Source organism: Haliotis cracherodii, unplaced genomic scaffold, assembly GCF_022045235.1.
Source record: "Haliotis cracherodii isolate W230 unplaced genomic scaffold, xgHalCrac1.p SCAF_10, whole genome shotgun sequence".
Classification (NCBI taxonomy): domain Eukaryota; kingdom Metazoa; phylum Mollusca; class Gastropoda; order Lepetellida; family Haliotidae; genus Haliotis; species Haliotis cracherodii.
The window spans coordinates 44,327,202-44,354,802 of record NW_027266265.1 but is presented as its reverse complement, the minus strand read 5'-3'; the positions used below and the strand labels follow the sequence as shown (position 1 = coordinate 44,354,802).

Genomic DNA, 27,601 nt, shown 5'->3' with positions numbered 1-27,601 from the left:
GGTAATATATTTATTCCCCTTGAAGTCAATTAAGATGTGACAGTGCTAAAACAAACTCAAAATGAAAGTCTGTATGGGAAGGGAGGTAACTCTGTGACTTCTTTGGCAAAAATGCCATGTTTTTTCACAATTGTATTTCCACCACCAAAACTATTTTGTGGTCTGAGCACAATATGCCAGCAGTTTCTGTGTGAGCATGTTACTCTGTTAGGTCACACTGGAAGTCGTTTGTCACTGACAGAAGGGAGATAATTTCCGTCCATATTATGTTTGTCTCCAATGTCTCTAGGGCCAGAAACTGGTTGTTAAAAGTTCAGCAACTGTTCCCATCACTGAATGAGTGAGTGAGTGAGTATGGATTTATGCCGCTTTTAGCAATATTCCAGCAATATCGCGGCGGGGGACACCAGAAATGGGCTTCACACATTGTACCCATGTGGGGATTTGAACCCGGGTCTTTAGCATGACAAGTGAACGCTTTAACCACTAGGCTACCCCCTCACATCACTGAGAACAGAGGAGCATAAAATATGTAATCATGTAAACGATTGCCCAAAGTTATTTTGCTGGTAAAATAAAATATCTGTGAATTTCATCCATTTTTAACTTTTACATCAAATTATATTTATTAACAGGAAACAGTCAAACTGATAATTAGTGCCCCCAAAGGTGTATTCAGGGATGAGAATCTTCCACGGACCTGCAAAGTTTAGTGACCACAAATTTGTTAAAATCGGATAGCTCCCCCATTAACACCCCCCAAATTATGGACCACACTCCAATGCAAAGACGTTTCAGCTGAAAAGGAATATATGCATTCTTATCCCTGTGTATTGTATTCATTAAATTTTCACCCCTTTCTGATCAAGGGGTGGGGGGTGGGTTTAGTCTAGTGAATCATTCCTAATGCCCGGATTCGATTGTTCACATGGGTACAATGCGTGAAGCCTATTTCTGGTGTACCCTGCAACGATATTGCTGGAATATTGCTAAAACCATACTCGATCACTCATAAATGGGTCTACTGGAAATATTTAAAAATATTTTGAAAGTCGTAGTTTCTGGGGACAAAGTGACGCAGTTGTCAAAGCAACCACAACCAGCCTCATTATACTGAGATCTTTGTGCAGATTATAATGCGGTTGGCCCCTTAAGTTTCCATGCAGAGTATTATCCTTAAATGTCCATGGTTGTCTTATCAAGCCTTCCTCCCATATAGGGGCCACTAGCTCCCTGAAATGTGGGGTATTCATTGATCTGGAGGGTTGGTCTGGTAGCCTAGTGGTTAAAGCGTTCGCTCGTCACGCCGAAGACCCGGGTTCGATTCCTGACATGGGTACAATGTGTGAAGCCCATTTCTGGTGTCCCCCGCCGTGATATTGTGGGAATATTGCTAAAAGCGGCTTAAAACCACACTCACTCACTCACTCCTCCCATATAAACCTGATATGCTGTGATAAAGGTGGAATACTGTTCAGAACACCATTAAAGCTTCTTGTGGCGTTGCGGTACTTTTGACCATCTGTATGGCTCTCAACTGGGGCTGGGACGAGTCCAAATCTACTACCTGGTACCCAACCCTATCACTGACCCGAGTCTTCTACACACTGTAGGTCAAGAGTTGGATGCAAAATGTTCTATAGGGAAATATTTCACCAGAGCCCTGCAAAAACTATTTAGATAACGTAGAAAACACTCTTATCATGCATACACTGAAGTTGACTAACTTTGTCGTTATATATTTATAAGTTATTACATATTAAGTCAGAAGGAAATCAAAAAAGAATTCAATTTATATCATGTAACTAACAGAGGTCTGAGCAGTCCTGTGGGTACCCATGTGATTTGAGTACCTGAGTCGTCGTCGTCGTCGTCGTCGTCGTACTCGTCCCAGCCCTACTCAACCGTGTTCTGTGTTTGTGCAATACATCCTGTTAGTCGGACACCACATAATGCCAGTGTGATGCTGTCAGTTGTCAGTGTTTGAAGTCATATAAGTTGTTTCCATATTGCAATACAATAATACAAGTCTCCAATAGGTCTGCTGTGTGGTCCGTCCGCGATGACCCTCTCAATAATGACTAGGTCTGATCCTGGAACCTCTAGTCCCAGAAATGTAGGTATATTTTTGAAACAAAATATCAACAAAATCCAGAGCCCAGAACTATGATCAACTTCAGGCAATCTAGACATGCCAAAACATTTTAGAAAATAAATTATTCTCCAGGGTAACTCGGACATGTATCTTTAATCAATGTGTCCAGACGTGTGACACTAAATATGAGTCATTTTTCAACTGTAAGGATCCGGAGTAGAATAGGTCTTCAGCAACCCATGCTTGTCGTAAGAGGCGAGTAACGGGACCGGGTGGTCAGGCTTGCAGACTTGGTTGATGCATGTCATCATATCATAATCGCGTGGATCCATGCTCATGATGTCAATCACTGGATTGTCTGGTCCAGACTTGATTATTTACAGACCGCCGTCATATAGCTGGAATATTGCTGAGTGGGCGTTAAACAAAAACAAACAAACGCTTATCTTTTCATATGTATTTATCTTGATATTTTGTATACCGGTACTAAACATCTTGGTATCCCTATCCAAACTTAAGAAGTGTACCTTACAACTGTTTGGTTCATAAAAGTCATGCCGATCTGTTCAGTTCAGAACAAGTACTTACTTTTCCGCCTACAAAAGTCTAAAAAAATATGAATATATTTTTTCATTTTAAGATGGCATGATTTAGACAAAACAGAAGGAAATTAATTAACATATGCAAGTTTATCCTGATACATCACATTTCATGTTTGTTTTCTGCATGAATTCCTATTAATCTTGAGAGGGTCAGCTCGGTAAATCTGTGATATATGTACATTACAATATAGACACTGGTTTCTTCTAACTGGAATGAATCTGGTAATAAAATCTTTTTCTTCTGTTGATTCTAGTTCGTGTTATGGTTGTTATGAAAACAGAATCTGTTCTATTACAGCTTACGAAGGTTAAGCATTCACCACAAATATAATATACATTTGCACAATAATAAAAAACAAGTGCCGTATGTAAAATTCTTTGTTCATGAGCCAAAACCTGACCATAACTTGAATTCGATGGTTGTTCAATACTACACTCAGCAATATTCCAGCTATATGACAGTGGTCTGTAAATAATTAAGTCTGGACCAGAAAATCCAGTGATTGACATCATGAGCATCAATCCACGCAATTGGGATACTATGACATGCATTAACCAAGTCAACGAGCCTGACCACCCGATCCTGTTAGTGGCCTCTTACGGCAAGCATGGGTTGCTGGATACCTAGTCCACCCCGTCATTTGGAAAGCTATGGGCAAAAGTGACATTTCAACATTACAGCTAAGTTTTCATCTGAATTCTGTAGGAAATAGTTGAAGACAACATCGCTTTGATCATCCATGTGAAGTTCCAGTTTCATGGGCCCTATGTACAGGATGTAAAACATTTGCAACATGGGCAAATAGCCAGAATAGTAAGGCTCTAGTGCAGTGTGATGTGAAAAATCACAGCTTTATTTCCATAATCTGTTCAGCAGATCACATCTGGCACAATGTTATAGTTGAGAAATGGAATTCAATTGTTTTTCGTCTGTTGCACACAGCAGTATTCCAGCTATATAGCAGTGGTCTGTAAATGGACCACACAATCCAGTGATTGACATCATGAGCATTAATCTATGAAATTGGGACACGATGACATGCATCAAGTCTGCAAACCTGACAACTGGTCCTGTTAGTTGCCTTTTACAACAAGCATGGGTTGCTGAAGTCCAATTCTGACTTGGATCTTCACGGATTGGTAATCGTTATGAAAGTATTGTTTCCAGCTGCCATATTGACCATTCAATTCCTCCCATCTTAGTTGCCTCCAAGACAACTTCCAGGAACGACAAGTATTTGGTCATCACAGAAAATACACTCACAACAGTTTAAAGTTATTTATTATATTTAAATATTTTACAACAAATTTAACAATGGTCTACAGTCTGATGGATGATTGTTGTAACCAGGTGTCTGATACATGTGTAAAGCAGGGTACATGCTAAAACGGGACGGTAATGGTTTGCTGGACTTGAAAGAGCCTCATTAGCAGATTAAGAACTGTTTAGGCCAGGCTTTTTTTATTTATAGGATTACGGATTTTTCAGCCCAAAGTCCAGGGTTGGAGGAGGAAAAAAAAAATCGTCCAGATGCATTTTTTTTAATGCAGAATGTCTCTGGCATAATTTATGAACATATTCTGTGCTCAAAAGACCGCCATTTCTGACAATAAAGCCCCTTGTAACAATAAAAATTCTACCACTTACAACATTGACAATTGTCAAGGGAGGCTATTCATTTTCGGCTTTGAGATCAACAAAGATTGATTATGTATCTCTTTTCTAGTTTACGACGGTAAATTCATATGTTTTATATTAAAAGGTGATGATAACAAATAAAATAACTGATACGCGGCTATCGGCGAAAAAAAGAAGAAGGAAATCTGATATTTTTTTACATTTTCTCAAAAATTAGAGTCGGCGGGTCCGTAATCCGAAAAATATAAAATGCCTGGCCTTAAGCTAATTCCCACATCTAACTGACAAAAATACATAACAGGTTCTTCTCTCTAAGAAAGCCAGACTAAAGTAATTATTTCTTCTTTTAAAGCCCATCTTAAATTTCGTGAAAAAATAATACCTTGCAAAATCTGCGTTAGCACATGTATCTTAATGAAGTTTTATTTGAATAGAATATTTTAAGAAATAACATCAAACAAACATTTCTGAAATAACATCCAAATTCTCAGGTTACAAATTTCACATTCACTTTTTTCTTTTTAATTTACCCGAATAATTTACCTCCAGGCCTAGGAAATTGGTAAAACAAGAAGAAAATATATCTGGCTTTAATTTGGTAATTTTACAGCCATCAAGACAAGCAACCTAAATTAGACTTATAAAATTGAAGTAATTGTGGGACATTAAAATCAGAAGAACATATATCCATTGATGAGTGGGTGTCTGTAGACCAAAAGAATCCCCCCAAGGATTGAGAAATACATCAACAACAACATAAAGATCCTTGTTCTGACTGAACTGGCTGGACGGGTCAAGGCTGGTGAAGAAATGCCTGAGGCCGGGAAGTCCCTTCTATACATTAACACAAAGCAGGAAGTCATTAATGAGGTCTTCGCAGCTACATCCCGTATAACACAATTAAATTCCCTCTGGGACAGCACAGAAACACCTCATTTAAACCATCAATGGGCAACATTCTCCATGAAAAAGGATACCTGTCCCAGCTTGAGAATTATTTAATTCAGGTTACTGTCAAAAGTAGAAGTACATATTTCACTCATCACTGCTCATATCTAGATAAAAGTTACAAAACGTCCATGGATGTAATATTCGTTGGTCACTACAATTACCATGACTAAGGTACTAGATTTGACAAGTGCATGTTTGGTAACAACGTCAATGTTTGATGTAAGAGTGCATGTTGTTGAAAGAAATTGAAAGAAACTGAAAGCTCCAAAACTACATGTATCCATTATGTCTACTCGAGTACACAAGGCACAAGTGTATATGATGATTAAATATTTCACGATAAAAAACATTTCATTTAATCAATCTATAACGATGGTTATGAGATATTTCAAATACTGTCACACAAAAGAATAAATGCAAATACTCAGTTCGGATCCTGGATTCTAGTCTCATTGACCCTTGAGTGAGTGAGTGAATTGGGTTTAACGCCGCTTTTAACAGTATTCCAGTTATATCGCGGCATGTCAGCTTAATGTGAGAGGAAAGCCCAAAGTGATGCAGGTCCCAGACGTTTACCACTTCGGTGAAACCCACAAGCACGGGTATGGTGCTGACAAATCTAGAAACACAATCGGGGCGAACCGGGATTTCGAACCCACAATCATAGGTTTCTGGCGTGCCCAAGGGACGCAACTCTGCACAGCGAATCGCGGCACCTTAGACGACTGGGCCACCCGTGCCCCCGAGAAGATGTCTGAAGTGTATCAGTTGCTACAGAGTAGTACAGAGTAGATGAAGGAGAGGCCATCGATCACAACAGCACATGCATGTAGAAACTGCAGGGCATTGAAGAGCAAAGTATGAACAGTGTGGGTAGAAAACGTACAAAACATGGAAATATACAACAATGAGTGGACATCAATGGACATACTTAAAACACAGCATTGGAATAATGAGAGTAACATAGCATCAAGGTGCCAGAAGTATATATATACAAGATATACAGTCACATGTCTACTGCATGCTGTGCACAGTCAACCAGTGAGGTCAGTCCCAGACCAAAAAAGGCAGTCACTGCAGGGAACCCTATGGGAATATTTGATCGGTTTGGCATGTTTAGTGGGCAATAGTGAACTATTACAAATCTTTATTTTCGAAACAACCAACAGTCATCTAGCATGCCTAGGGCCCTAGATTAATGCAGATGGTAGCACATATAAAGCTATTAGATATATTACAATGTTTTCAATTTCAATAAGACCAAATAATTTTTTTTCAAATATAATTCACTGTTAGAGATTCTTATTTTGCAATGAAACCAATCCTTCAAATTCAACTGCAGTCTTTTTTAACTTGAAAGAAATAAAATAAACTTCTCATCGTTTCATCGGACATTTTTGCAATTTCAATTACAGTTGACAACGTACCTTTCTACTCTGGGACTGTAGTATGGAATTTCATGACATACAAATATATACACCTTTCAGTTCCTCTAATGTGGCATACCATTATCAGGATTGTGATAGCAGGTTGTTCAAACCTTCCTTTGGTAACACTAGGATTTAACACATCTAACAACATGAATAAATATGGTCCCATTATCATGTTAATATCGAAAACAGCTAACCCCATACATACTTCTACGCACATTATCATGATTTAAATTATAATAAATTTTACTAAATTATTACGCATATACTTAAACTTGGTTACCCATTGATTAATACCATTATCCCATGTTTAACAACCATTCACTATCATCAGCTGATAAGCATGATAAGTGGTTATTACGAACCAATTGTTTTCAACCGTTTTTCATGTGGATACCAGTTGGTTACCAAGGTCACAGATAATATAGGAAAACAAAAACAAAATTACATTATGAAAATCTCAGATCTTCAACACATTCAAGGGAAAGGAATGTTATTATCAATATTCATTAGACTATTTCATGATCTTTCTTACAAGAGCAACAACACTGAATAAACATTTTACTTTAATTTGACTTCGCAACTTATCATTTGCTAAACTCTGAAATACAAAGAATGAAAAATCTGTGAGAATAAAACTTCTATATAAACTATATATCAATAGGTTAACATATATAATCTACCTCTCGGTAGTTCCAATTTCAAAAACTTTTCCTAAAATAAGGCTTCAGGGATAGTTTATTTATATATAGGGTGATGGTGGGTCGGTTGGATTGGTCTAACGACTGTATTATACTTTGCGGAACCCCACCACCATGTTATGTAACATTTTTTCAAACAGTTTTCAGTCCCCTATATTTATGGCAAGGTAATGTTTACACATTTCATGATATACAAACCATTAATAACATCAATGTTATTCAACAAGACTGTACAACAGTCAATTACACACTGCCTGATGTGGATAGAGGTTCAGATGTCAGCTCTACATAAGAAGCAGGCATCCACAGAATTGGAACAAATTCTGTTTCCAGTATGACCTAACATCACTATCCGTCATGGTACAGTATGATAAGTATGATAAGTATTATATAGTATCAAAAAATGTACACAGAAAGATGAATGATGTTTCCTTCACAAATGTTGATATTCAGGTGTCTAAGTTTTATGGCTGGGACGAGTCCAAATTTAATACCCGGGTACCCACCCTGCAATTACCAGACCCTACCCAGGTACCCGCTGTAGGTCTCAAGAATAGGGTACAAAATGGGCTGTAGTCCTGGCAAAATGCATTTAGATACACGTATAAAACAATCTGGTCATGCATACACTTAAGTTGAAGTTTTATCTATATTTAAACATATTAAAGTCAGAAGGAATGAGTGCATAGTCAGAAAGAAATGCAATCATTAGTGACTTGTTATGTAACCATAGAGTTCTAGATAATTTTTGTCATTAACAAATGTATCACATGACTAACCACGGGTTCGTGTAGTCCAATAGGTACCTGGCTCCTACTCAGGACCCATCCGACCCGAGTACCTGAGTTACCCGTCCCAGCCCTACTAAGATTGTATCAATAGACTATCAATATATACTAACAATGCAAGCTGAAATTTGTCAAGACAATCATTTGGAAGATAAAACTGCCATATCGTAGTTCCAACATACATGGCATAATAAGAGTAAGTGAAGCTGTTTTCATGAAGTAATTAATGTACTGGTTGTGGCTATATTTTCACTGTTGTCCACACCCAGTTCCTGTGGCAGCCAGTAACAACAGGATAATCGTTCATGCCCATTTGTGTGGCGCCATCCACTCGTGAGGCTATGCCCAGTTGTCACGTGCCTGTGACAATTGTTTGAGAGACCACATCCACTTGTGTCTGCCTGCGACAAAGTCGGAGACACACCCACTTGACGAGTCTGCTTTAGATCCATTCAACTGGCCACACCCACTTGTTGGGTCTTCAGGTTACACGTTTGACTGACCACAGCCACTATTCTGGCCCCGCCTACTTGCTTTGGTTGTCAATGACACAACTTGTCTATCATAATTCCATGAGACAGATGGAAATGTGTTGAACGTCCAGCCCAAAATGCACCAAACTGATTGGTTGAGTCATTAGCGCACCAATCCGATTGGCTGACATGCACGAACACAATTGGTAAGCACTATTTGCATGAGGATCTTAAAGTCTTTGAAGACGATAGTTTTGGTTGCTACTACTGACATCTTCAAATGGATAATAGCGGCACATCGAAGAGGTCACAGGCTCCCTCGGTATCGTCAAGGTTGAAGTAATAGTCACGATCGCTAGGCGGCGGACTTAGGCGGAGGAGGGGGGCAAATGCTGACAAACATAAAAACAAACAGTGAGAATGTGCAAATCTTACATAAATAAACCATTTAGTTTGGAGTTTCCGAAATTAAAGGGATTCTTATGTTTTGCAGTTTGAGTGTTTGAACAAAGAAACCCTTAAAATCCTTAATTTTTTTTACATATTGTTTAAAACAAGGAACCCTTGAATTTCATGATTAATTTTAAAACAAAGCAATGCTGAACAAATTTATATATTATAATGATACCATTGGGGTGTGCATACAGGCACGCAAAAGGATTTTAAACCTATAATAATTCAAAAGAAACTGAGTGAGTCTGAAAAATACTCCAAGTTCATCATAGCACTGTGCAGCCTAATATATCCTGGACCAGACAAACTAGTGGTTGATAACATGAGCATTGGTGCATGTCATTGTGCAACAATGACAACACACTGGTCACTTCAATGTTTTCAATTTTATAACACAAGAAATGGGATGAGAGAGAGAGTAAAATTATTATACCTTCTGAAGTAATGAGGTCATCGATGAAAGATCCATCAACATCTGTAAAATCATCGATAGAATAAATAATAATTAGAACGGACAGTATGCTTAAAGAGTATGTGGGCATCAAATAGTTGGAACTTTTAAGTGCAATGATAATAAGTAGTGCATTTCACTCATATCACTCATGTGATGCTCACATTCTTGTCCAACTCGTGTAATTCCGGGACAAGCCGAATAGCGACTCGTGCCCCTCTCATGGCCATTTTTGTGACCGGGTTCCGTCTTAGCACAAACAGGCATACCTAAAACAGCTGTCAACTCGTTGCGTAATGGTTCACATATTATTTCCCCATGTAATATATATATATTTCAGATGCAATTTAGAGCACATCGGGACATGCGGAATTATACAGTATGACTGAACACATTTAACTGTGTCTTGGGTATATTTTTAGATGCAAGACATATGTAAAATCAAAACTTATTTCTGAGGGATTCTTTGATGAAGAACTAGAGATCATACGCGCATTCTGATTGGTTTGTCGTATTTTCGAACATAACATTCATCGATAGGGGACAAGTCTTCTTGCAGGTTACGGAAAGGGGCGAGTTGTGACGAATGTGACGCTCAATGAGGATGGAAGAGCCAGAGTGATTCAGGTTGTACAAAAGCCATGTGCTGACACTCAGATAAGCCTGGATTGTAATCAGTGTGAACAGAAGTACTGGATCCTTCCTAGCAAGTTGTGGCACTTAAGGCAACTGGATCTTGCAATTGTTAATAGGTAATTCTTCGTTGAAACGTAGGATATATATTCACCAGCACTTTCCTCCTTGGGAATACAGAGTGAGAGTGTGTATGGTTTTATATCGCTTTTAGCAATATTTCAGAAATATCATGGCAGGGGGACGCTAGAATGGGATCCACACATTGTAACCATGTGGGGAATCGAACCCAGGCCTTCAGTGTGACGAGCAAACACTTTAAACACTGGGCTACTCCAATGTGCGAGTAAGTCCAAAGAGAGTGAGTAATTTGCATCTCACACTGACATCAGCAATATCAGCCATCACGAACTAACAAGCAATAGAGTCTGGACCACACAAAATCCTCCAGTTTTGTGTACTGACAAAATCATGAGGTTAGACATAGCGTGATCCCCATTTTGGTCGTCTCTTACAACAACCATGAGGTAATGGAGACCAACTCTGCCCCAGAACCCCCCCCTCACCAGGGTCATGAGAACAAGCTTGTATATCCAGTGAAAGTTGTATGATGTCTCACCATAGTCGCTCCGTGAGGGGTCAAAGAGCATATCAGATGGAAGGGAGTCAAGGCCACTTGGTGTTGTTGGGAAGCTTGCGGAGGTAGATGTGGATGTGGAAGCTGTGGATGCAGAAGAGATGTATTATCTACTTGATAATGATGCCACCTTAAGACACAGTTATTGCGGATGTCAATAGTCTAACCTCATCATACACTTAAACAAAACCATAGTAATTTAACTTGATAAATAAGATGAGTTTATAGTCAAATTCAACAACACTTCAGTTATTTATCTACTTATTATTAGTTATCTATATCTACTGGCGTTGGCAAACTGTGTGAAGAAAGCTTAAAGTGATGTGGGTTATAGATGTAGGCCACTTTCCTGAAACCAAAGCATCATAATCAGGGTGCATGTAGGTTTCAAATAGGACTGGGACGAGTCCAAATTTACAACCCAGATACCCGACCCCCTATTACCTGACCCTACCTCGATACCCGTTGAGTGTCCAGAGTTAGACACAAAAGCATCAAATTTACACAGCAGTTAGCTGAAGCTGTATCCCAACTCAAAACATAAAAAGTCAGAAAGATATGCGAACATTAGCAACTTGCAAGTAACCATGGAGTTGTAGCAGTGAATTTTTCTCATTAAACGATATATCATGTGACTAACCACGGGTCCGGGTAGTCTTGTGAGTACCCAGGTCCTACTCAGTACCTAGCCGACCCAAGTACCCTGTCCCAGCCCTAGTTCCAAACCAACAACAACCAGATTCTGGCAATTCTAAGGGAGGCAACTTTGTGCTCCTTAAGGGCCTTGAGCCACGAACAAGCAGTTTCTAGCACGGCTTAGGGACACAAGTATGTAACCCTGGTGCTACTGTGACAATGAAGGGAACTGGAATGCTATGTTTGTTCATATCATAATAGGTCTTATGATCTGAGCGATATTCATTAGCCTTATCATAATGCTACACACATGCATGTGCCATTCTTCTTACCTTGAGGAAACTGCTCTTGTGAATTTTTCCTGGGGGACGACCGTGTTGCCATCCTGGTGACAGGTGCCGTTGTCTCCAGACTGGCCTGCTGTGTCTGCTTCAGTGGCGACTTGACGGGAGAACGCTGAAACACGGGAACAATGTCTACATGACTCCTTTCAACATTTGGAAGCAAATTCCAGCTATATGATGGCGGTCGGCAAATAATCGATTCTGGATCAGAAAATCCAGTGATTGATATCAAGAGCATCCATCCATGCAATTGAGATACAAAGACAAGCATCAACCAAGTCAGCGAGTCTGACCACTCAATCCCGTTAGTCGCCTCTTAAGACAAGCATAGTTGCCTTTTACAGCAAGCATGGGTTGCTGAAGAACAATTCTATCCCGGATCTTCACAGGTCATTGATATTATGACCAACAAGCCACACTGCCAGACCTTCATTATCATCTTCGTCCACTGCACTGCTGCAACATACAACTCACCTTTCCTTGTGACCTTTGACCTGTACGTCCCTGCGTGGTCGGGTCCACATTTTGATTGGATGGGTTTTCAACAGTGTCATCTTTCGGTGGTGGCACTTGCACAACGACTGGACTTGTTGAATCAGCATCTTTGTTGACAAGTAGGACATTGATAGGACCTGCGTGGCTCTTCAGGTGAATCTGGTAGTTCTTCTTATACCCTGGACCCTGGAAACAAGGAATCCGGGAAAATCAAGACCTGTATCAACACTTACCATACTCAGTGCCTGTACTAATAATTGCCGACCAACTTCTAGACCAACCTGTAAGTAATCTGTTTAAGCGCCCAGATTGAGCCTGAATATTTATGTGACAATCTGTGTTTTCTTCTGCATGTCACTGATCTAGATATAATTGCTAAAAAAGTTTTCGTTTCAGGTGAACATTTGAACCTAGTCTACTTGATCTGACAAGTATAACCTGCATATGACTATAAAAAGCACCCTCCTTTGTGAACTTTGTAAGGCGGTGGTGTAGCCTAGCAGTTAAAGTGTTGGCTCGTGATATCGAAGACCCTGGTTCTATACCCCACATGGGTACAATGTGTGAAGCTCAAATCTGGTGTCACCAGCTGTGATATTGCTGGAATAACGCGAAAAGCGGCGTACAACTCTCACCATCGCATATTACAGCAAATAATAACTCCAATAAAGCACTAGATCAAGTGAATGAATGATGCTTAATGTTATATATCAGCAATAATTGCAGCTTTACCACACAGTTAGACACTACCACGAGTCTGTGACTAGTAAACATTTTTAAGGATTAGTAGTGAGTGAGTGTGGTTTTATGCTGCTTTTAGCAATATTCCAGCAATATCACGGCTGGGGACACCAGAAATGGGTTTCACACATTGTGCCCATGTTGGGCATCGAACCTCTGGCTTCGACATGACGAACGAACGCTTTAACCACTAGGCCCTCCGACCATCCCTTTAAGGACCAGTACAACTATTAAGTTGTCTACTCCAAAAATGTTGTACTGTAAACAACTCGTCTGAAGCACAATTCCCACTCAGCAGGCATTTTGAAACAAAAAATGCTCATCACATTTGTCTGTTACAACAAGAATGTGGTACTAACTGTATTCTAAGCAGCTTGAGAAAATAAGGGACCTCCTGGGGTCATTGAGATTATTTCCTGTAGTAACATTTTTACTACTTGAATATAGGAGCCCCTTAAACATGATGCAGGGTTAGAAATTAACATTAGTCTGTTAGCCTTGGGCTAGTACAAAATTCCATTTGGCTAGTACAAATTTCCCAATTGTTTTGACATTACAAGGGCATTTTATCCTTACTTTGGGTAATAAAACTTTAAAGTTATGTTCTTACCCTGTGATAACTTACAAATTTTTAACATTATGACTGGGCCTCTTGATTTTCATGCTGAATTTCGAACATTGGTCACCAACCACATGCGATAGTAATTATACCTTAACTTCTTATATATCAAGGTTAAAAGAGATTGTGTGCTACTCGCAAAGATAGAATGAACGTCATAATCACTGGCACAGTTTAATGTTTGAACTTACAATTTCTGGAATGGGGACTTCTAGCTGTGTCCCCGACGGTGCCTGGATGGCTAGAAGTGTGTCCCCCTTGAAACACTTACATGTGTCCTCATGCGTCACAAATGCCAATCTGAATACAAGAGAGGTAGAAGTAGTCCTTATTGTTTGTATTTGACTTTAACAATGCTCTGGCAAAACTTCAACTTGATCAGTGTAAAGCAATGTATATCCAAAAAAGAAATTCTCAGCCAGCTACTGAAGCTATCCACTGCACTCCACACCACATTCACAAGAAGAAATCTTGGCAGGTTCTTGAAAATTATGTTGTAGTCTTTTGTTAAATACTGCACTCAGCAATATTACAGCTCTATGATGCCAGACTGTAAATAATCGAGTCTGGACAAACAATCTAGTGATTGAGTTCAAGTGCATCAATCTACATAACAGGGATACAATGACATGTATCAACCAAGTCAGTGAGTCTGACCACCCAATCCTGTGATTTGGACTAGTGTGTTCAGGTGTTATTTCACTGAAAATTTGTTAATTTCACATTGTTTTTTTTCTGAACAATGTTGACCTTAGAACCTAAGGTTTACTTACCTGGTATTCGTAACTTCATCTGTGACATTCTTTATACTCTGCTGTACCCAAAGTTTGTGCTGGTCAAGTTCCCTCTCTTGGCGTTCGAGGTCATCAATATCACTCTGTAGGGTGACAAGTCTGTCTGAGATCTCACGGGTGTTGCACCCTGGCCCGGCCCCTCTGTAAAAGAACACATTTGATGAGACAAACATTAGCAACAAGGGCAAATGTTAGCGTGGCTCACTAATACCCCCGACCTGCCTAGTGTGTCACTAGTTTCAAATAAAATAATGGATAGGGTTAGGGTTTGAAAAATTCATTAAAAAAATGGAACATTACTAAAAACATTTTTTTTTATTTTGTCTGCACCCCTCCATAAGACACTGATCATATGTAGAAAGTTTGAGATGAATCCACTAAATAGTTTAAGAGAAATTGCGTGGACAAAGTTTTCAAACAGGCGGACAGAATCTTGGTATAACTATCTTCCCTGACCTTTTAGGACGGGGGTATAATTAGTGGTTGAGCCATTGATCAAATAATTTTGGTTCACCATGATAACTGATCTATCACCATGATCAGGATAATGCTAAATTGATAAAGCACCATTCTTATTCTAAGTGTATGTTATTTGAAAATAGAATTTAGAATGTTTTGTTTGTTTGTTGTTAAATGCCACACTCAGCAATATTCCAGCTATATGACGGAGCTCTGTAAATAATCGAGTCTGGACCAAACAATCCATTGACTGACATCATCATGATCACGAGCATCGATCCATGCAATTATGATATGATTACATGCATCAACCAAGTCAGTGAGCCTGACCACCCGATTCTGTTAGTCACCTCTTACTACAAGTAGAGTCGCCTTTTATGGGAAGCATGGGTTGCTGAAGACCTTTACTACCCTGGATCTTCACGGGGCGAATTTAAAATGTGTAGAATCTTATTTCTCTAACATTTTCTATATTCTGATTTTCTATGCATGCACAAAATTAATGCTGCCAAGCAAGCATGACCAGATGACCAACAGGCTAAGCCATGCAAGTGCTTGTGACAATTGTAATGCATGATAATGTGTTCACATTTGACAATGTCTCAAAGATTATATACCTGTGAACACACATTGTTTACAAAACATTTAAAAAAAATTGAAATAACAGACAATTCCTAATGTACTTAATTCTTGAACATCAATTATCAGCTGACCAGTCCTTGTATCCACTTGACGTCAAGCTCCAGACAGGGCAACAACAAGATGTACCATCTTTTTGCACCTTTTGAATGATGCAACCAGTAGACCATGTAGACCATCCACTGTCCAAGTAGACTCCTATCCATGGAAAGACTTAGCAAGGATAAGATTTTTTTCCATTATTTCTTCATTACTTACTTCCACTGAATGCTGTTCTTGGACTTCTTTTCAATTAGCCCGATGCCTTCCAAGACATTGGTGATGTCATATATCCTCCTCTTTTGTCGTACAGCCAACTGATCTGCCGCCTGAAGGAAACAAGGTAACGTCTATAACACAATGCTTTACGGAACCAAATAGTGTGAGACTGTTACCATGGTTACTGTTGTCAGTCATGAACATGACAAATAACTGTATAATTTTGTTTCGTTTATTTGTTTTTTGTTTAACGCGACAGTCTGCAATATTCCAGCTATATGATGGAGATCTGTAAATCATCGAGTCTGAACCAGACAATCCAGTGATTGATCTCACGCAATTGGGATACAATGACATGAATCCACCAAGTCAGCGAGCCTGACCACCCAATCCCGTTAGTCGCCTCTTACGACAAGCAAACAGTCGTTAATCGGCTTTATCCAACACTAATGATGGGAACAGATTAAATCAGTGCTACTTAGACCTGTTAATCAGAAAGTCTCGCACACTGACTCCGACACACCTAATTTGCAATGAATTACCGAAATCACTCATTAATCAGTCTCGTTAATTCAACACAGCGATCTGGTGATCAGCGTACTCCGTGGTCATCTGCCCGCGAATACATAGCCCATGTTTTGATGCGAGACGAGTCGGATGGTAGCTGCATATTACAACAACTGCAGAGATAAACTTGCTTAACAATAAACAATTAATGCTTTAAATAAAGAAAACAGGATTAATTCACATGCTTTGATTACCTCATTCTCATTAAAATCAGATACAAGTTCTCGCTATCGCCGAGGACATCCCATTACAGGTCATAACAACCTTTCGCAACTGTGACCGACCAATCAAATGACTAACCATGCTAACCAGGAAGTCAACGTTAGCCATTCAGAAAACACCTTTCTGAAGCTTTTCATTAAGATTTTCAAACCTGCGAGTCCCATTCCATGCTATGCTTTTTAAAGTATTTTGAATCAGTCATACAGACTGTAACAGTTGTTTTGTGTTGAGCTTTAGAGGTTGCATGATTAGAAAACATATTCCACTAACAATGTAACATAACAATATGAATATTTAATTTTCATTTTTTATTACATTTGTATCATTATCTATCGTGTATTGGCCGATTTTCCATCACGAACATTTATACTACTTAATTTCGTTTATCCGACATACTCATTAATCCTGACATAATCATATGTAACCAACCATGTCAGATTAACTGGACTTGACTCTATTTGCCTTTTATGGCAAGCATGGGTTGCTGAAGACATATTCTACCATGGATCTTCACGGGTCAATATAACTGTGTAAACAACAGTAAATGATGAATGCCGTGATGACAAATATGTACAAGAACAGTCATGATAATGTGACTGTCAAAAAAAGTACCAAGAGTCATCAAGTCAAATTTGACATGTTTGATAAGCATGACACAACTTAACAATGTTTGAAAATATGAAGTTATTGAGAAAAACCAAGGATTACTACTATAATAGCAGGTTGATAAACATTAACAAATAAGGTTTTTTCACTGCTACTATAGTGCTAGTGAGCAATATGTAATTTGCAAAGTTATGCAACATTAAAAATATCTGGGTAATGATTTAAATTTCACATGACAATTCATCTGTCAACTTAGAAAGAGATACTCATGACAATGTTTATTATTATCACAAGTCAAATCATTGTGAAGTCCTGGTACTCATTTATGATGCAACTACAGTAATCTATGGTTATATATTCTTATAACGAACTCAAAGGGACAACTAATTTTAGTTTCATCATAATCATAGTTCGTTAAAAGCATATATACAGCAAACAGGCGTGACCAAAAAACAGTTTAAGTGTGTTCGTTATCAACAGTCAACTGTACTGACATGACTGACACCATTCCAGATTGGTTGACCCACATGACGGCCAACCAAGCATTCAGCAACCAATTCACCCTCTCTGCCTTCATCAGGCACACTATGTTAGTTTCGTACTACATCATTCCAGATACATTTTCAACAAATACTGTAACTGAGAGAGTGAGTATGGTTTCACGCCACTTTTACAGGGTTAGAAATTGGCACTTGTCCTGTAGTCCTTGCCAAACTGCCGAATAGTTAAGGTATCATAAGGACTAGTAGAAATATGCCATTTTAAGTGTTTTGCTATTTGTTATCATTATAAGGACTTGTGGACTAAAAATGTTAGTTACTACCGGCGCTTTTAGCAATATTCCAGCAACATCACTGCAGTGGACACCAGAAATGGGCTTCACATATTGTTCCCATGTGGAGAATTGAATCTGGGTTTGGCATGATGAACGAACGCTTCAACCACTAGGCTACCCCACCATCATACCAATTTTAGCCATGACATCATTACTAACTTTTACATTGGTAATTTGGTTTCATTCTAGTTTATATTGTGAATGATCATGATGCAGGGAGAGTCTTCAACCACGGACAAGTAGATCATAACTAGGATAACAGTTTAGCCGTTACCCATACACACAGCATATTTCCTCACCATTGATACATGAGAGGACAAGAATGATATCTAGCCAATACAAAAGTAGTGAAGCATAGTGGGCACCCGTATGACATTTCACAAAATTGTGACAAATAGTGAGGTAAGAATGGTAAGCATGGCAAGGGCAAGCCAGAGCTGGACAAGCATATCTTTTACACTACAATGTACTACACAAATAATCATGATAAGATATATAAACCTGATCATCACTTGAATGAAATTCAAATAAAAATGGTGGTAATTTTTTTTATCATGTCAGAATTATTTGTTTGTGCCATATCGGTGTCAAAGAAATAAATGTCAATGTCAGTTGTGATTGTGAACAGGTGAACATTTTTCAACATCCCTAACTCTGTATTCCACCATGCGGCATATAATGATAGCCATGGCCTCTTCGTCATGCTCATCCACTCATTCTAAATGCTCAAGGATGAATGGTTTGACTTTATAAAATGTCTTGGATACCTTTGTTTTTGAATGAAAACTATGTTGAAATCATTGTCCTGAAATTGAGACACCGTATTGTACTTACGCTGACATATCCATGATATCACAACCCTGGCTTATGAAGAATCTTTTGGTAAAAATGACCAATCGAGAAAATGTGTAACAACAAAATATATATTGATTGCGCTAAGCCACTGCCACCAGTGTGTATTCATAACGATCCAAAATGAAAGCAACAGGTAGCAGGTGTTATCTTTGATGCGTCTCCAGTAACCCCTTGACAGTGACAGGTGCACCACGTGATTGTATTTTGAGGTCAGTAGAGCGTGAAGTTTTCAAAAAGTGGAGCATATTTATAAATAAATAATTATGACTCTTATTCTTAGCAGTTCCTCATTTGGCAGACACGTTGCACATTTTCCAATTTCAAAGTGGATTATCTGTTACAACCCAACATAGCGTGACGATAAGGAATGTCTAAATTTCCGAAAGAAAACAAACTTTCCGTTTTGAGTTTGGACGGAAACAATGCAGTCACTCGTGAGTTGACATCCGTCGGCACAAAATTACAGGCAGTGGGTGAGTTTTGTTTCAGTTTGAAGTCATGCTTTAACTTACGACTTTGAGATCCAATACTCCATCCTTTGCTTCTTGAAGAAGCGATACAAACTTAGTTGTTAGCAGTCCTAAACTTTTCTCATGACGACTCGGAGTGTGGTCGGCCATCGTGCTTTCAAGCGTCGCATAGCATTATGGGAAATCTCATTCCACGATGAGATATTACGTTACATCCGGGCACTCATTACATGGCCGCCTCTATCAGCTGGTCCCCAGGGAAACAACAGTAGTTGGTAAATGTTTCATTTGGTTTGATAAAACAACAATCATTTTAATGCATTAAAGTAACGATCAGGTGTGCTATTGTGCCAATGTAATGTGACATCAAAAGAGTGGCATGTCTTGCTGTGGATTCTTGTAAATCAGCTGTAGCGTATAGCAACTGCCCTTCTGTAGATCTGTGGACGTTGTAAAGGTAGCCTGTGCTGAGCTAGAAGTACTCGTTTTCACCCAAAACATCTCTTATGGTTAGTGGTGTGAGATTTCCGACTGTTCATATATGCTCACTGGAATCCCATCATTAGAGAAATGCTAAACACGTTCTACCGATTTTTCTATCTGACATAAACACACGAATAGTTTTTCTCCCATAAGATACTCATAGACAGGTGTACGTTAATACGTAACCCCAAACGAATTCGTACCATTAGAAATGAGCAATTTCGTACCTCAAATCGAAAGTAATTTCATAACCCTATGCAATAATCAATGAATAACGCTTTGTAAAATATTTAGTTACATTTAGATCTAAACAACATATATTTATGTGAATGCGTAAGGGTTATATTTTATTTGAAAAAGAACAATGTTCAACATATGGGGTTTATCTGTTGACCAACTCTAGTCTTTAAGAAAACACAGTTTCAATTGACAATACTTTGGACGATGCAGTATACATAAATATTGTTTATGCAATAAACACAATATTATGCAATAATTGCATGGTGATAAATGTGTTTTATGAAATCTCAACAGCGTCTGTTTTGTCCTCTATCCTCATGCGATGAATGAACTTCTCCACTGTGACATCACACAACTTGTTATAGAGAGAGTATAACGATAAACATGGCCGTCTGAAAAGTATGTTTGGAAACCTATAATCCAACGAAAATATTGTCTTATAAACAAATATTTAGAAATATGAAATAGGGTTAACATTTGTTTCTTTTTTTTTAGGGTTACACATTTTCTAGGGTAATGATTCCATTTGGGGTTACGAAATTACCACAATCCCTTTATTTTTAATTTTAAGTTAAAACAACATTGTCACCAGCGTGGATACCTTAGCCCTGATATAGTATCCAGTTCAAATGGTCCAGTTAATTTCTTCAAAATGTGCCACTGAACCATTAAAATGAAGACAAGCTTGTTTGGCATGTTTAGTTTTTAGTATTCATATTCATAGTCTATGTTTCTTGTATTCAGTCATCAAGATGTTCTTGAAACTAATATTAACACCTGAACACACAAATCATACTGCATGCCAATGTTTTTGTTTCACTACTCTACACATACACACAATCATTCACAATACCATACTACACATTTCTATGATTACACTACAATATATTCATCATGTTCATTATATTCCTTCGCGTACACATATATATTTGACTTTAAACATAATATGGGTTGGTCTAAGCAAAAACTGCCTGTATTTGAACCCATATTGCTGTGCTTACCAATATTTGGAAAATTCAAGTTACTGGTATTACTTGGTAATAGTCAAAATTGCTTGTAGCTGGCATTATGCTTCATTGACAGCTGATTTCTACTGCACTGGAAGGTGTCAATGCAGCTATGTGAATCACATAAAAAAGTATACAGTATATATTTGGTTGCTTAAATATTTGACCATAGTATAGTGCCAGTTTCTATTGCTGCTTTACTAATCATGCTAATGAAGCTAACTGACAGATTAAATTTAGATAATACTGATAGATAAGTTCAAGATGCAAGTGTCATGGATTCAGTTTTCTCTGTAAATATATACATGTAATGTTGTACAGTAAATGAATCAGTAATAGGGGTGTTCGAACACCAAAATGTCTTCTTGTCCAAGGCAAGTAAACTTTAAAAATCTACTTGTCCAGTCTGATTGTCAACTTGTAATGCTAACTCAGAGAAAAGAAGAAAACTTTATTAACTGAAGCGACAGCTGATAGGAGATGTGCAGAATAAAAAAATGACTAGTCAGGCTCATGTACATCATCTGCAGTTGACAAAGACACGATATGTCTTCTAAGTTCAAAGTTTAACACCAATGATTTTCGTACTTGCCCAAGGGAAACTAAATTACCTCTTGCCCGACACTTTATATACACAAGTCAGGCAAGTCGGGCACCCTGTATACATATATGAGCAATATAATGTTTTACATGTTCTTCAGAAATTAATATGTTACAGTCCAATAGGTGAACAGTTTGACTTGTGTAAAGCATCAATTTCATTCGTGCCATCTTTTTCAGAAATTATTCCTGATTCATTGCAAGAGGATGACATAAGAAACAATGGCTGGTAGTTTCCTGAAGGGACAGCTTGTCAACAACTCCGAAAGCACCTTGAAACGTCTGTGGTCTCTCTATCGCAACTCAACACTCAGCGATGTGCAGCTGGTTGTGGGTGGGGCAGTCTTCTCCGCCCACAAGCTTATCCTCAGTATGTGCAGTGATGTATTCAAGACCATGTTGACAGATTTCAAATGGCCTGAAGCATTCAAAGAGCAGATTACTCTCACCGAAGAACCTGAGTGTGTGGACGTGTTTGAGGATTTCCTGGAATACATGTACACTGGGCACATCCACCTCAGTAACCATACAGTGCTGCCTGTGATTACACTAGCAGACAAGTATAATGTCAAGGATCTCTCCGAAACCTGCGTCTCCTACATGTGTGATAACCTCGATGCTGTGGGCGATAATCTACAAGTAGTCTCGTGGCTACAGTATGCTCGATTATGCAACTACCGAACACTAGAGGCAAAATGTGCTCAGTACACTGAATGGAACTTCCAGAAAGTTGTTCAAGGTGGAGACTTTCTGTCAATGAATGGGTCCACCTTATTTGAATTTCTGTCCAGTTCTGAATTGGTCGTTCACAGTGAATATAGTCTCTTCCTTCACCTCAAACGATGGTTGCTAAGCAATCAAGCTCATTGCCGAAAGTGTCCGCGGGCGCGCAGGGTTATGGTAGAAAAAATGGCTGGGTGTGTACGTTTCAATATGATGACATCTGCCCAGTTGGAGCTTTTGTGTCAGGATAATTTCATCCATGAATATGCAGACATCTTTGAGGAAGGCCTGATGCAGGCATTTCAGTACCATTCCATCACAGCAGTAGAATACTTCACTAAATTCGACGAAAAAGACGGAGGCATGTCCAGTGCTTCACCAGATAGTAACTCATCAGATCCTGAGAAAGTCGTTACCTCATGTCAACCATCCAGTAGACCTAGAAACTACACATGTGAAGACTGGAGCTGTCAGTTCACTCTAGAAAACTTCTCCTGCCTGGACGATTTCACAACCAGAACATTTTTCTTCTCCACGCCCGTGAGTAGCTCAGCTGCAGATGACCATGCATGCTGGGACTGGCAAGTGGATCTTTATCCCAAAGGAGTCCGCTTCCCCAAGGCCATCATGATCGGCATCTTGGAGAACTATGAAATTGACCAACATGAGCATCACATCACGAGGCTGGGCGTCATGGCCAAGTCCGTCCACGGTGAGATCCGCAATGTCGAAGTGTCAATCCTAGCCCTGGCTTCGGGCATCAATGGCTCAGAATACATCCGAAATGTTGTGAAGAAACAATGTATTTTCGACTTTGATGGCTGTCTTCATAATCTAGATGATATTGTTCCGTTTGATGAACTGATGGCAGCAGGATCGGTGTATCTCACAGAAGAGGACCGCAACACTTTCAAAATCCTCATCATCATCAAGCCAGTTAGATGATGTCCATCAACAGCATCTGCCAATGTTTGCCATAATAAGCTCCAGGTGCTTTTCTTATGTGCGGTGTGAATTTATTCATGTCTTATCCCTGTTATCAGCATGACTCAGTGTTTTATTTTGTTATTGCTAGGGTAGATATACCTAATGTTTACAATAATATTTCATGGCAGTGTTGTTACTGACGGGGTTTCCAGCATTTCTTGAATGTTCTTCATCATGATCCATCCACACTCTATTCCTACATGTCATGATATGTCTCATCTGTAACCATGGTAACACCTGAAACTAATGCAAATAATAAACCACATGATATTCAGTGACCATAATGACCATGTTAGTATTTTTATTTTGATAATTATTATTAACATATGACAGACTGCGAGAGAAGCGTACATGAGTTGAATTTGGAAGGTAAAAAGCTACAAACTTATGAGATCTGTTCTCAGGCAAATATTCCTGTTTTAAGGATTTTGAGAAATAAGAGCAAGATGAATCTTTTTTTCGTGAAAAATGTGTTGCTCACATGTAAGAATTTACAGTTTTTGTCTCGGAAAAGAAATTAACTGTTTATGACATGAATATTTCCATAACCCTATAATGTGTGGGCATCTTAGAATTGTCAAGAAGTAAGACTTTATGTTCTTCAAATTATTTAGCAGTACAACACCTGTCATTTAAATAACATGACTACCAAAGATTAATACTAATTCATTTTGTACAGCTTGGATTTGTTGAACAATGATAATAATTAAGATATTTTGTTAAACCATGCTATTTTTAAAATCTTGATAGGCATTTAGAAGTTGGAAGACCATGAATACATGACATTTTTTTTGGAAGTTCTCCATAAAAAAGTATCATGTATTCATGCTGTTTTGTGCTTAAGGAGGACAACTTTTTGTTAGATTCCACAAAGGAATAAAACGTTTTGTATGAAGGAGGTTGTTTTTAATTGTAACAAAAAAGAATATCAGTTTTATCTGGGTATGATGGGCCAAATTATTTTTGTTAGAAAACAATCAAGAAATATAATGTCAGCAACTTAATCATTGTTAGCCTTGTTAGCTTGCTTTGTTATTTTGGATATGTATTTTATATTAATAATGCCTCTTAGAAATTGTATTAACAAGTTGTGAACTTGATGATGTGAGGCAACCAGAGGTTTAACAATATGTTTGGATCGCGCAATGATATGTATCCCGATACTATAGGTGCGATTACGATTCGTATCCCTATAGGGCCAATAATACAGTACCTTTTTCATAAGTTGATATTCTTTCTTTTTTTAGATAAATCACAACCCTGAATCATTTGTTTTTAAATTTCGTAAATCGAAGATTGTATATTGTAGGCCGGAAACATTAGGCTAGAGGACACTGTGAATGTTATGCTATTTATAGCCAACCGGGAAATACTATAGCATGATAGACTCTGTGTTTTCTGTTATTTACACCAATATAACTTGTAACGTTGCATGATGTAATGTATTGTATTTATTGTATGTATTGCGATATGGGCCTTGTATCGGGATACAATATTGTATCGCCATATTGTTACACCAATAGAAGACAAGTTAAAATTGAAGATAACACATTAACATCAATAACACTTTTGAAGCAGAGTATATGTGACGTTAGTCTGTCGTACAGACCCTGAAACAAATATATCCAATACAGCCCATGCAAATCTATAATGTTTGGCAAGTGAAGAGAATCTCTGGACTCCTTTTTAATATGTTTCATAACTATAGTTTACAACTCTTTTCATCTGTAGAGTGTGTTCATTTCAGAGACTAGATGTTAATCTAATGTTACCAATGAATATTAAGATAATTTACCATATTCAACGTAATAAGCGCCCTGCTCTAATAAGCGCCCACAGCAATATGTGCTAATGTATTGGTTAGTGAACAATCTCAATTAGCACCCATTCCGATTGATCAGTGTGCACAAGACTTATTTATTCGTGTATGATATGCACTCATGTGTTATAAGCACCCTTAATTATGGGCAATTAAATTCTGGAAAATATATCTGTCATGTATAATACACACAGACTTTTCTTTTGTATTATTTCAGGCTGTCAGCATAAACCACAAACTTTACGATCTTTCAACTCTGTTTATTTTTCTCACCAAAATGATATTCTACTAAGAGCCCCCTATTTCTAATTCTGAGAGCGCCCTGGGTGCTTATTGCGTTGAATACGGTATTCTTAGCTTGATGATCATGTTTCAGCCAACACATAAATTGCCATGATTCCTATGCAAATCACATCACTTAGAAGTTAGAGATGCTTTGAAATTTAATAATTAATGGTATCGTGAAATGAAACCATACAGTTTGTGTAAATTATGACTCCTTCCTCTCTACCACCACCCTACCCCACCCTACCCCACCCCCATGTGAAAAAGGCAAAGGCAAGATACTGATAAGTCTTCCGTTCTAACTTAAACTGTTTAATGCCTAAAATAAACATTGAAACAGACATATGGCATTGCAGGGTTTTTGAAAAGAAAAAAGCTTAATGACCTGACTACCCTATTTTGAAATTAGTGTATTGTTTTTATTTGGGCTAAAGATCTTGAAAACTCCATGTTCAAGTGTTCTTTAGATACCCCATGTCTTATACGGCCCCTCTTGACGCACTGTAACACAGAATCGATGTGAAACAGTAGTACAGTCAAGTCCCGTTAATCCGGCATGGTTGGTTGCATACGATTATGTCGGATTAACAAGTATGTAGGATAAACGAAATGAAGTAGAATCAAAGTTTTTGACTGAAAATCAGACAACTACATGATAGATAACAATTCAAACACGTAATAAAAAATGAAATATTCATATTGTGATGTAACGTTGTTAGCGGAAAATGTTTTCTTATCATGCAACCTCTAATGCACATCTGTATGCCTGATTCAAAATACTTTAAAAAACAGTCTGGAATTGAAGTCGCCAGGATGAAACTAGAGCCGCAAAGATCAAGAAAGCGTTCTTCGTGGCCAATGTTGACTTCCTGTTAGTCAGACCGCCTCCGTGGTCTAGTGGTAGAGCATCCGCCCGGAGAGCGGGAAGTCGGGGGTTTGATCCCTGGCCGCGTCATACAAAAAGACGTTAAAAGATGGTACTTGTTGTTACTCTGTCTGGCGCTCGGCATTAAGGGGCTAAAACAAGGACATGTCGGCTCGGAGTCAGTATACTGTGTCTGAGTGGGGTATTCATGTGAAACTGCGGTATGGTATCTCAGTGAGCTAGCACTATAAATCAGCATCAGTCCGGACTAGCACAAGCAGCCACACACTCACATCCGTACATGCACGTTGCTATATAAGTGCAATAATCTTGGATGCGATGTTACTCCCCATTTCACCTCACCTCACTCCTGTTAGTCAGTTATGTATGTATGTGTATTTTCTGGACCTTTTGATGAAAAAACATTTGTTTTACCATTGTAATAGTAGCAATGTAACTGTGATAAGGTGATGATCACGTTTGCCGTTGCACAATGTAGATTTTACCTTTATCATGTTTATACAATGTAGTCTTTTGCCTTCTCGCAATGTAGAGTTCTTTGAAATCTTTGACATGACGCCAACTAATATGTCCACTATCTCAGAAGTGAAGCAGGTTGGATATGAAGGAGTTAAGGGAGGTAACTCTGATTAGTTTTGTAAGTGTTGAGTTCTGTCTTTTCAAACAAGGATCTTTTTCACTGAAAACAAATGCAAAAGTATTTTTGCGGTATGCTGGTAATTTCCTTAATGGAGACCATCACAAGAGTAGCTCATTGTCATGTTAATAGTTGATATTTTGATGTTTCATTATGAAAAGTCAAACACTTCAACAACAAAATGGTTCCTCTGAAGAGACAAATCCTGGGTGTAGAGGAATTTTCATTTGTATTCATGCTACTAAAACAGTTAAGAATCACCCAATTCTTTCATATTACTATAGTAATCTGTCTTGGCATGACAAGATCAACTAAAGTAATATGAAAGAATCAGGTGATCCTTAACCTTTTTCGAGTAGTATATATAGACACAGCAGTAAGGTCAGGTTTCTGGACAAATGATGTGTCACTGTATGACATCATCAGGTAACCAGATATGAACCAGTATTGATGATTCAATAATAGATTTTCACCCAAATGTGAGGGGTATGTTATTTTTCATATTTTTTTTTAAACAATCTGTTCAACACATCTGTGTTCA

The 27,601-nt window shown here is 38.4% G+C and overlaps 2 protein-coding genes across 3 annotated transcripts; one reads left to right on the top strand and one right to left on the bottom strand.

Annotated features, from left to right (window-relative positions):
• Positions 1–6,999: 6,999 nt before the first annotated feature.
• LOC139454413 (transcription factor E2F5-like) lies at positions 7,000–19,551 on the bottom strand. The gene is made up of 9 exons (XM_071236104.1): positions 19,436–19,551; positions 15,839–15,948; positions 14,462–14,623; positions 13,880–13,988; positions 12,308–12,514; positions 11,822–11,945; positions 10,836–10,937; positions 9,566–9,607; positions 7,000–9,071 (listed from the first exon to the last, which is right to left on the bottom strand). Exons 1-9 carry the CDS (start codon positions 19,541–19,543, stop codon positions 8,956–8,958), a joined length of 1,080 nt encoding a protein of 359 aa, XP_071092205.1. The 5' UTR covers positions 19,544–19,551; the 3' UTR covers positions 7,000–8,955.
• A 66-nt stretch (positions 19,552–19,617) lies between these two features.
• Positions 19,618–25,775, top strand: LOC139454412 (BTB/POZ domain-containing protein 17-like). 2 transcript variants are annotated; one of them, XM_071236102.1, is made up of 2 exons: positions 19,618–19,668; positions 21,904–25,775. In XM_071236102.1, the coding sequence occupies exon 2, from the start codon at positions 21,946–21,948 to the stop codon at positions 23,389–23,391; it is 1,446 nt and encodes a 481-aa protein (XP_071092203.1). In that variant the 5' UTR covers positions 19,618–19,668; positions 21,904–21,945; the 3' UTR covers positions 23,392–25,775. The 2 variants fall into 2 exon arrangements, with proteins under 2 accessions (XP_071092203.1, XP_071092204.1); XM_071236103.1 differs by lacking the exon at positions 19,618–19,668 and adding an exon at positions 19,871–19,902.
• The last annotated feature ends 1,826 nt before the right edge of the window (positions 25,776–27,601 follow it).

Excerpts from the sequence above, each read along its gene's own strand:
- LOC139454413 (XM_071236104.1), bottom strand. The coding sequence starts at position 19,543 with ATGGCCGACCACACTCCGAGTCGTCATGAGAAAAGTTTAGGACTGCTA. Across the intron at positions 13,989-14,461 it reads GATGAAGTTACGAATACCAG|ATTGGCATTTGTGACGCATG; the intron begins GTAAGTAAACCT and ends TCTTGTATTCAG. Across the intron at positions 11,946-12,307 it reads GTCAAAGGTCACAAGGAAAG|CGTTCTCCCGTCAAGTCGCC; the intron begins GTGAGTTGTATG and ends CCCGTGTTTCAG.
- LOC139454412 (XM_071236102.1), top strand. The coding sequence starts at position 21,946 with ATGGCTGGTAGTTTCCTGAAGGGACAGCTTGTCAACAACTCCGAAAGC.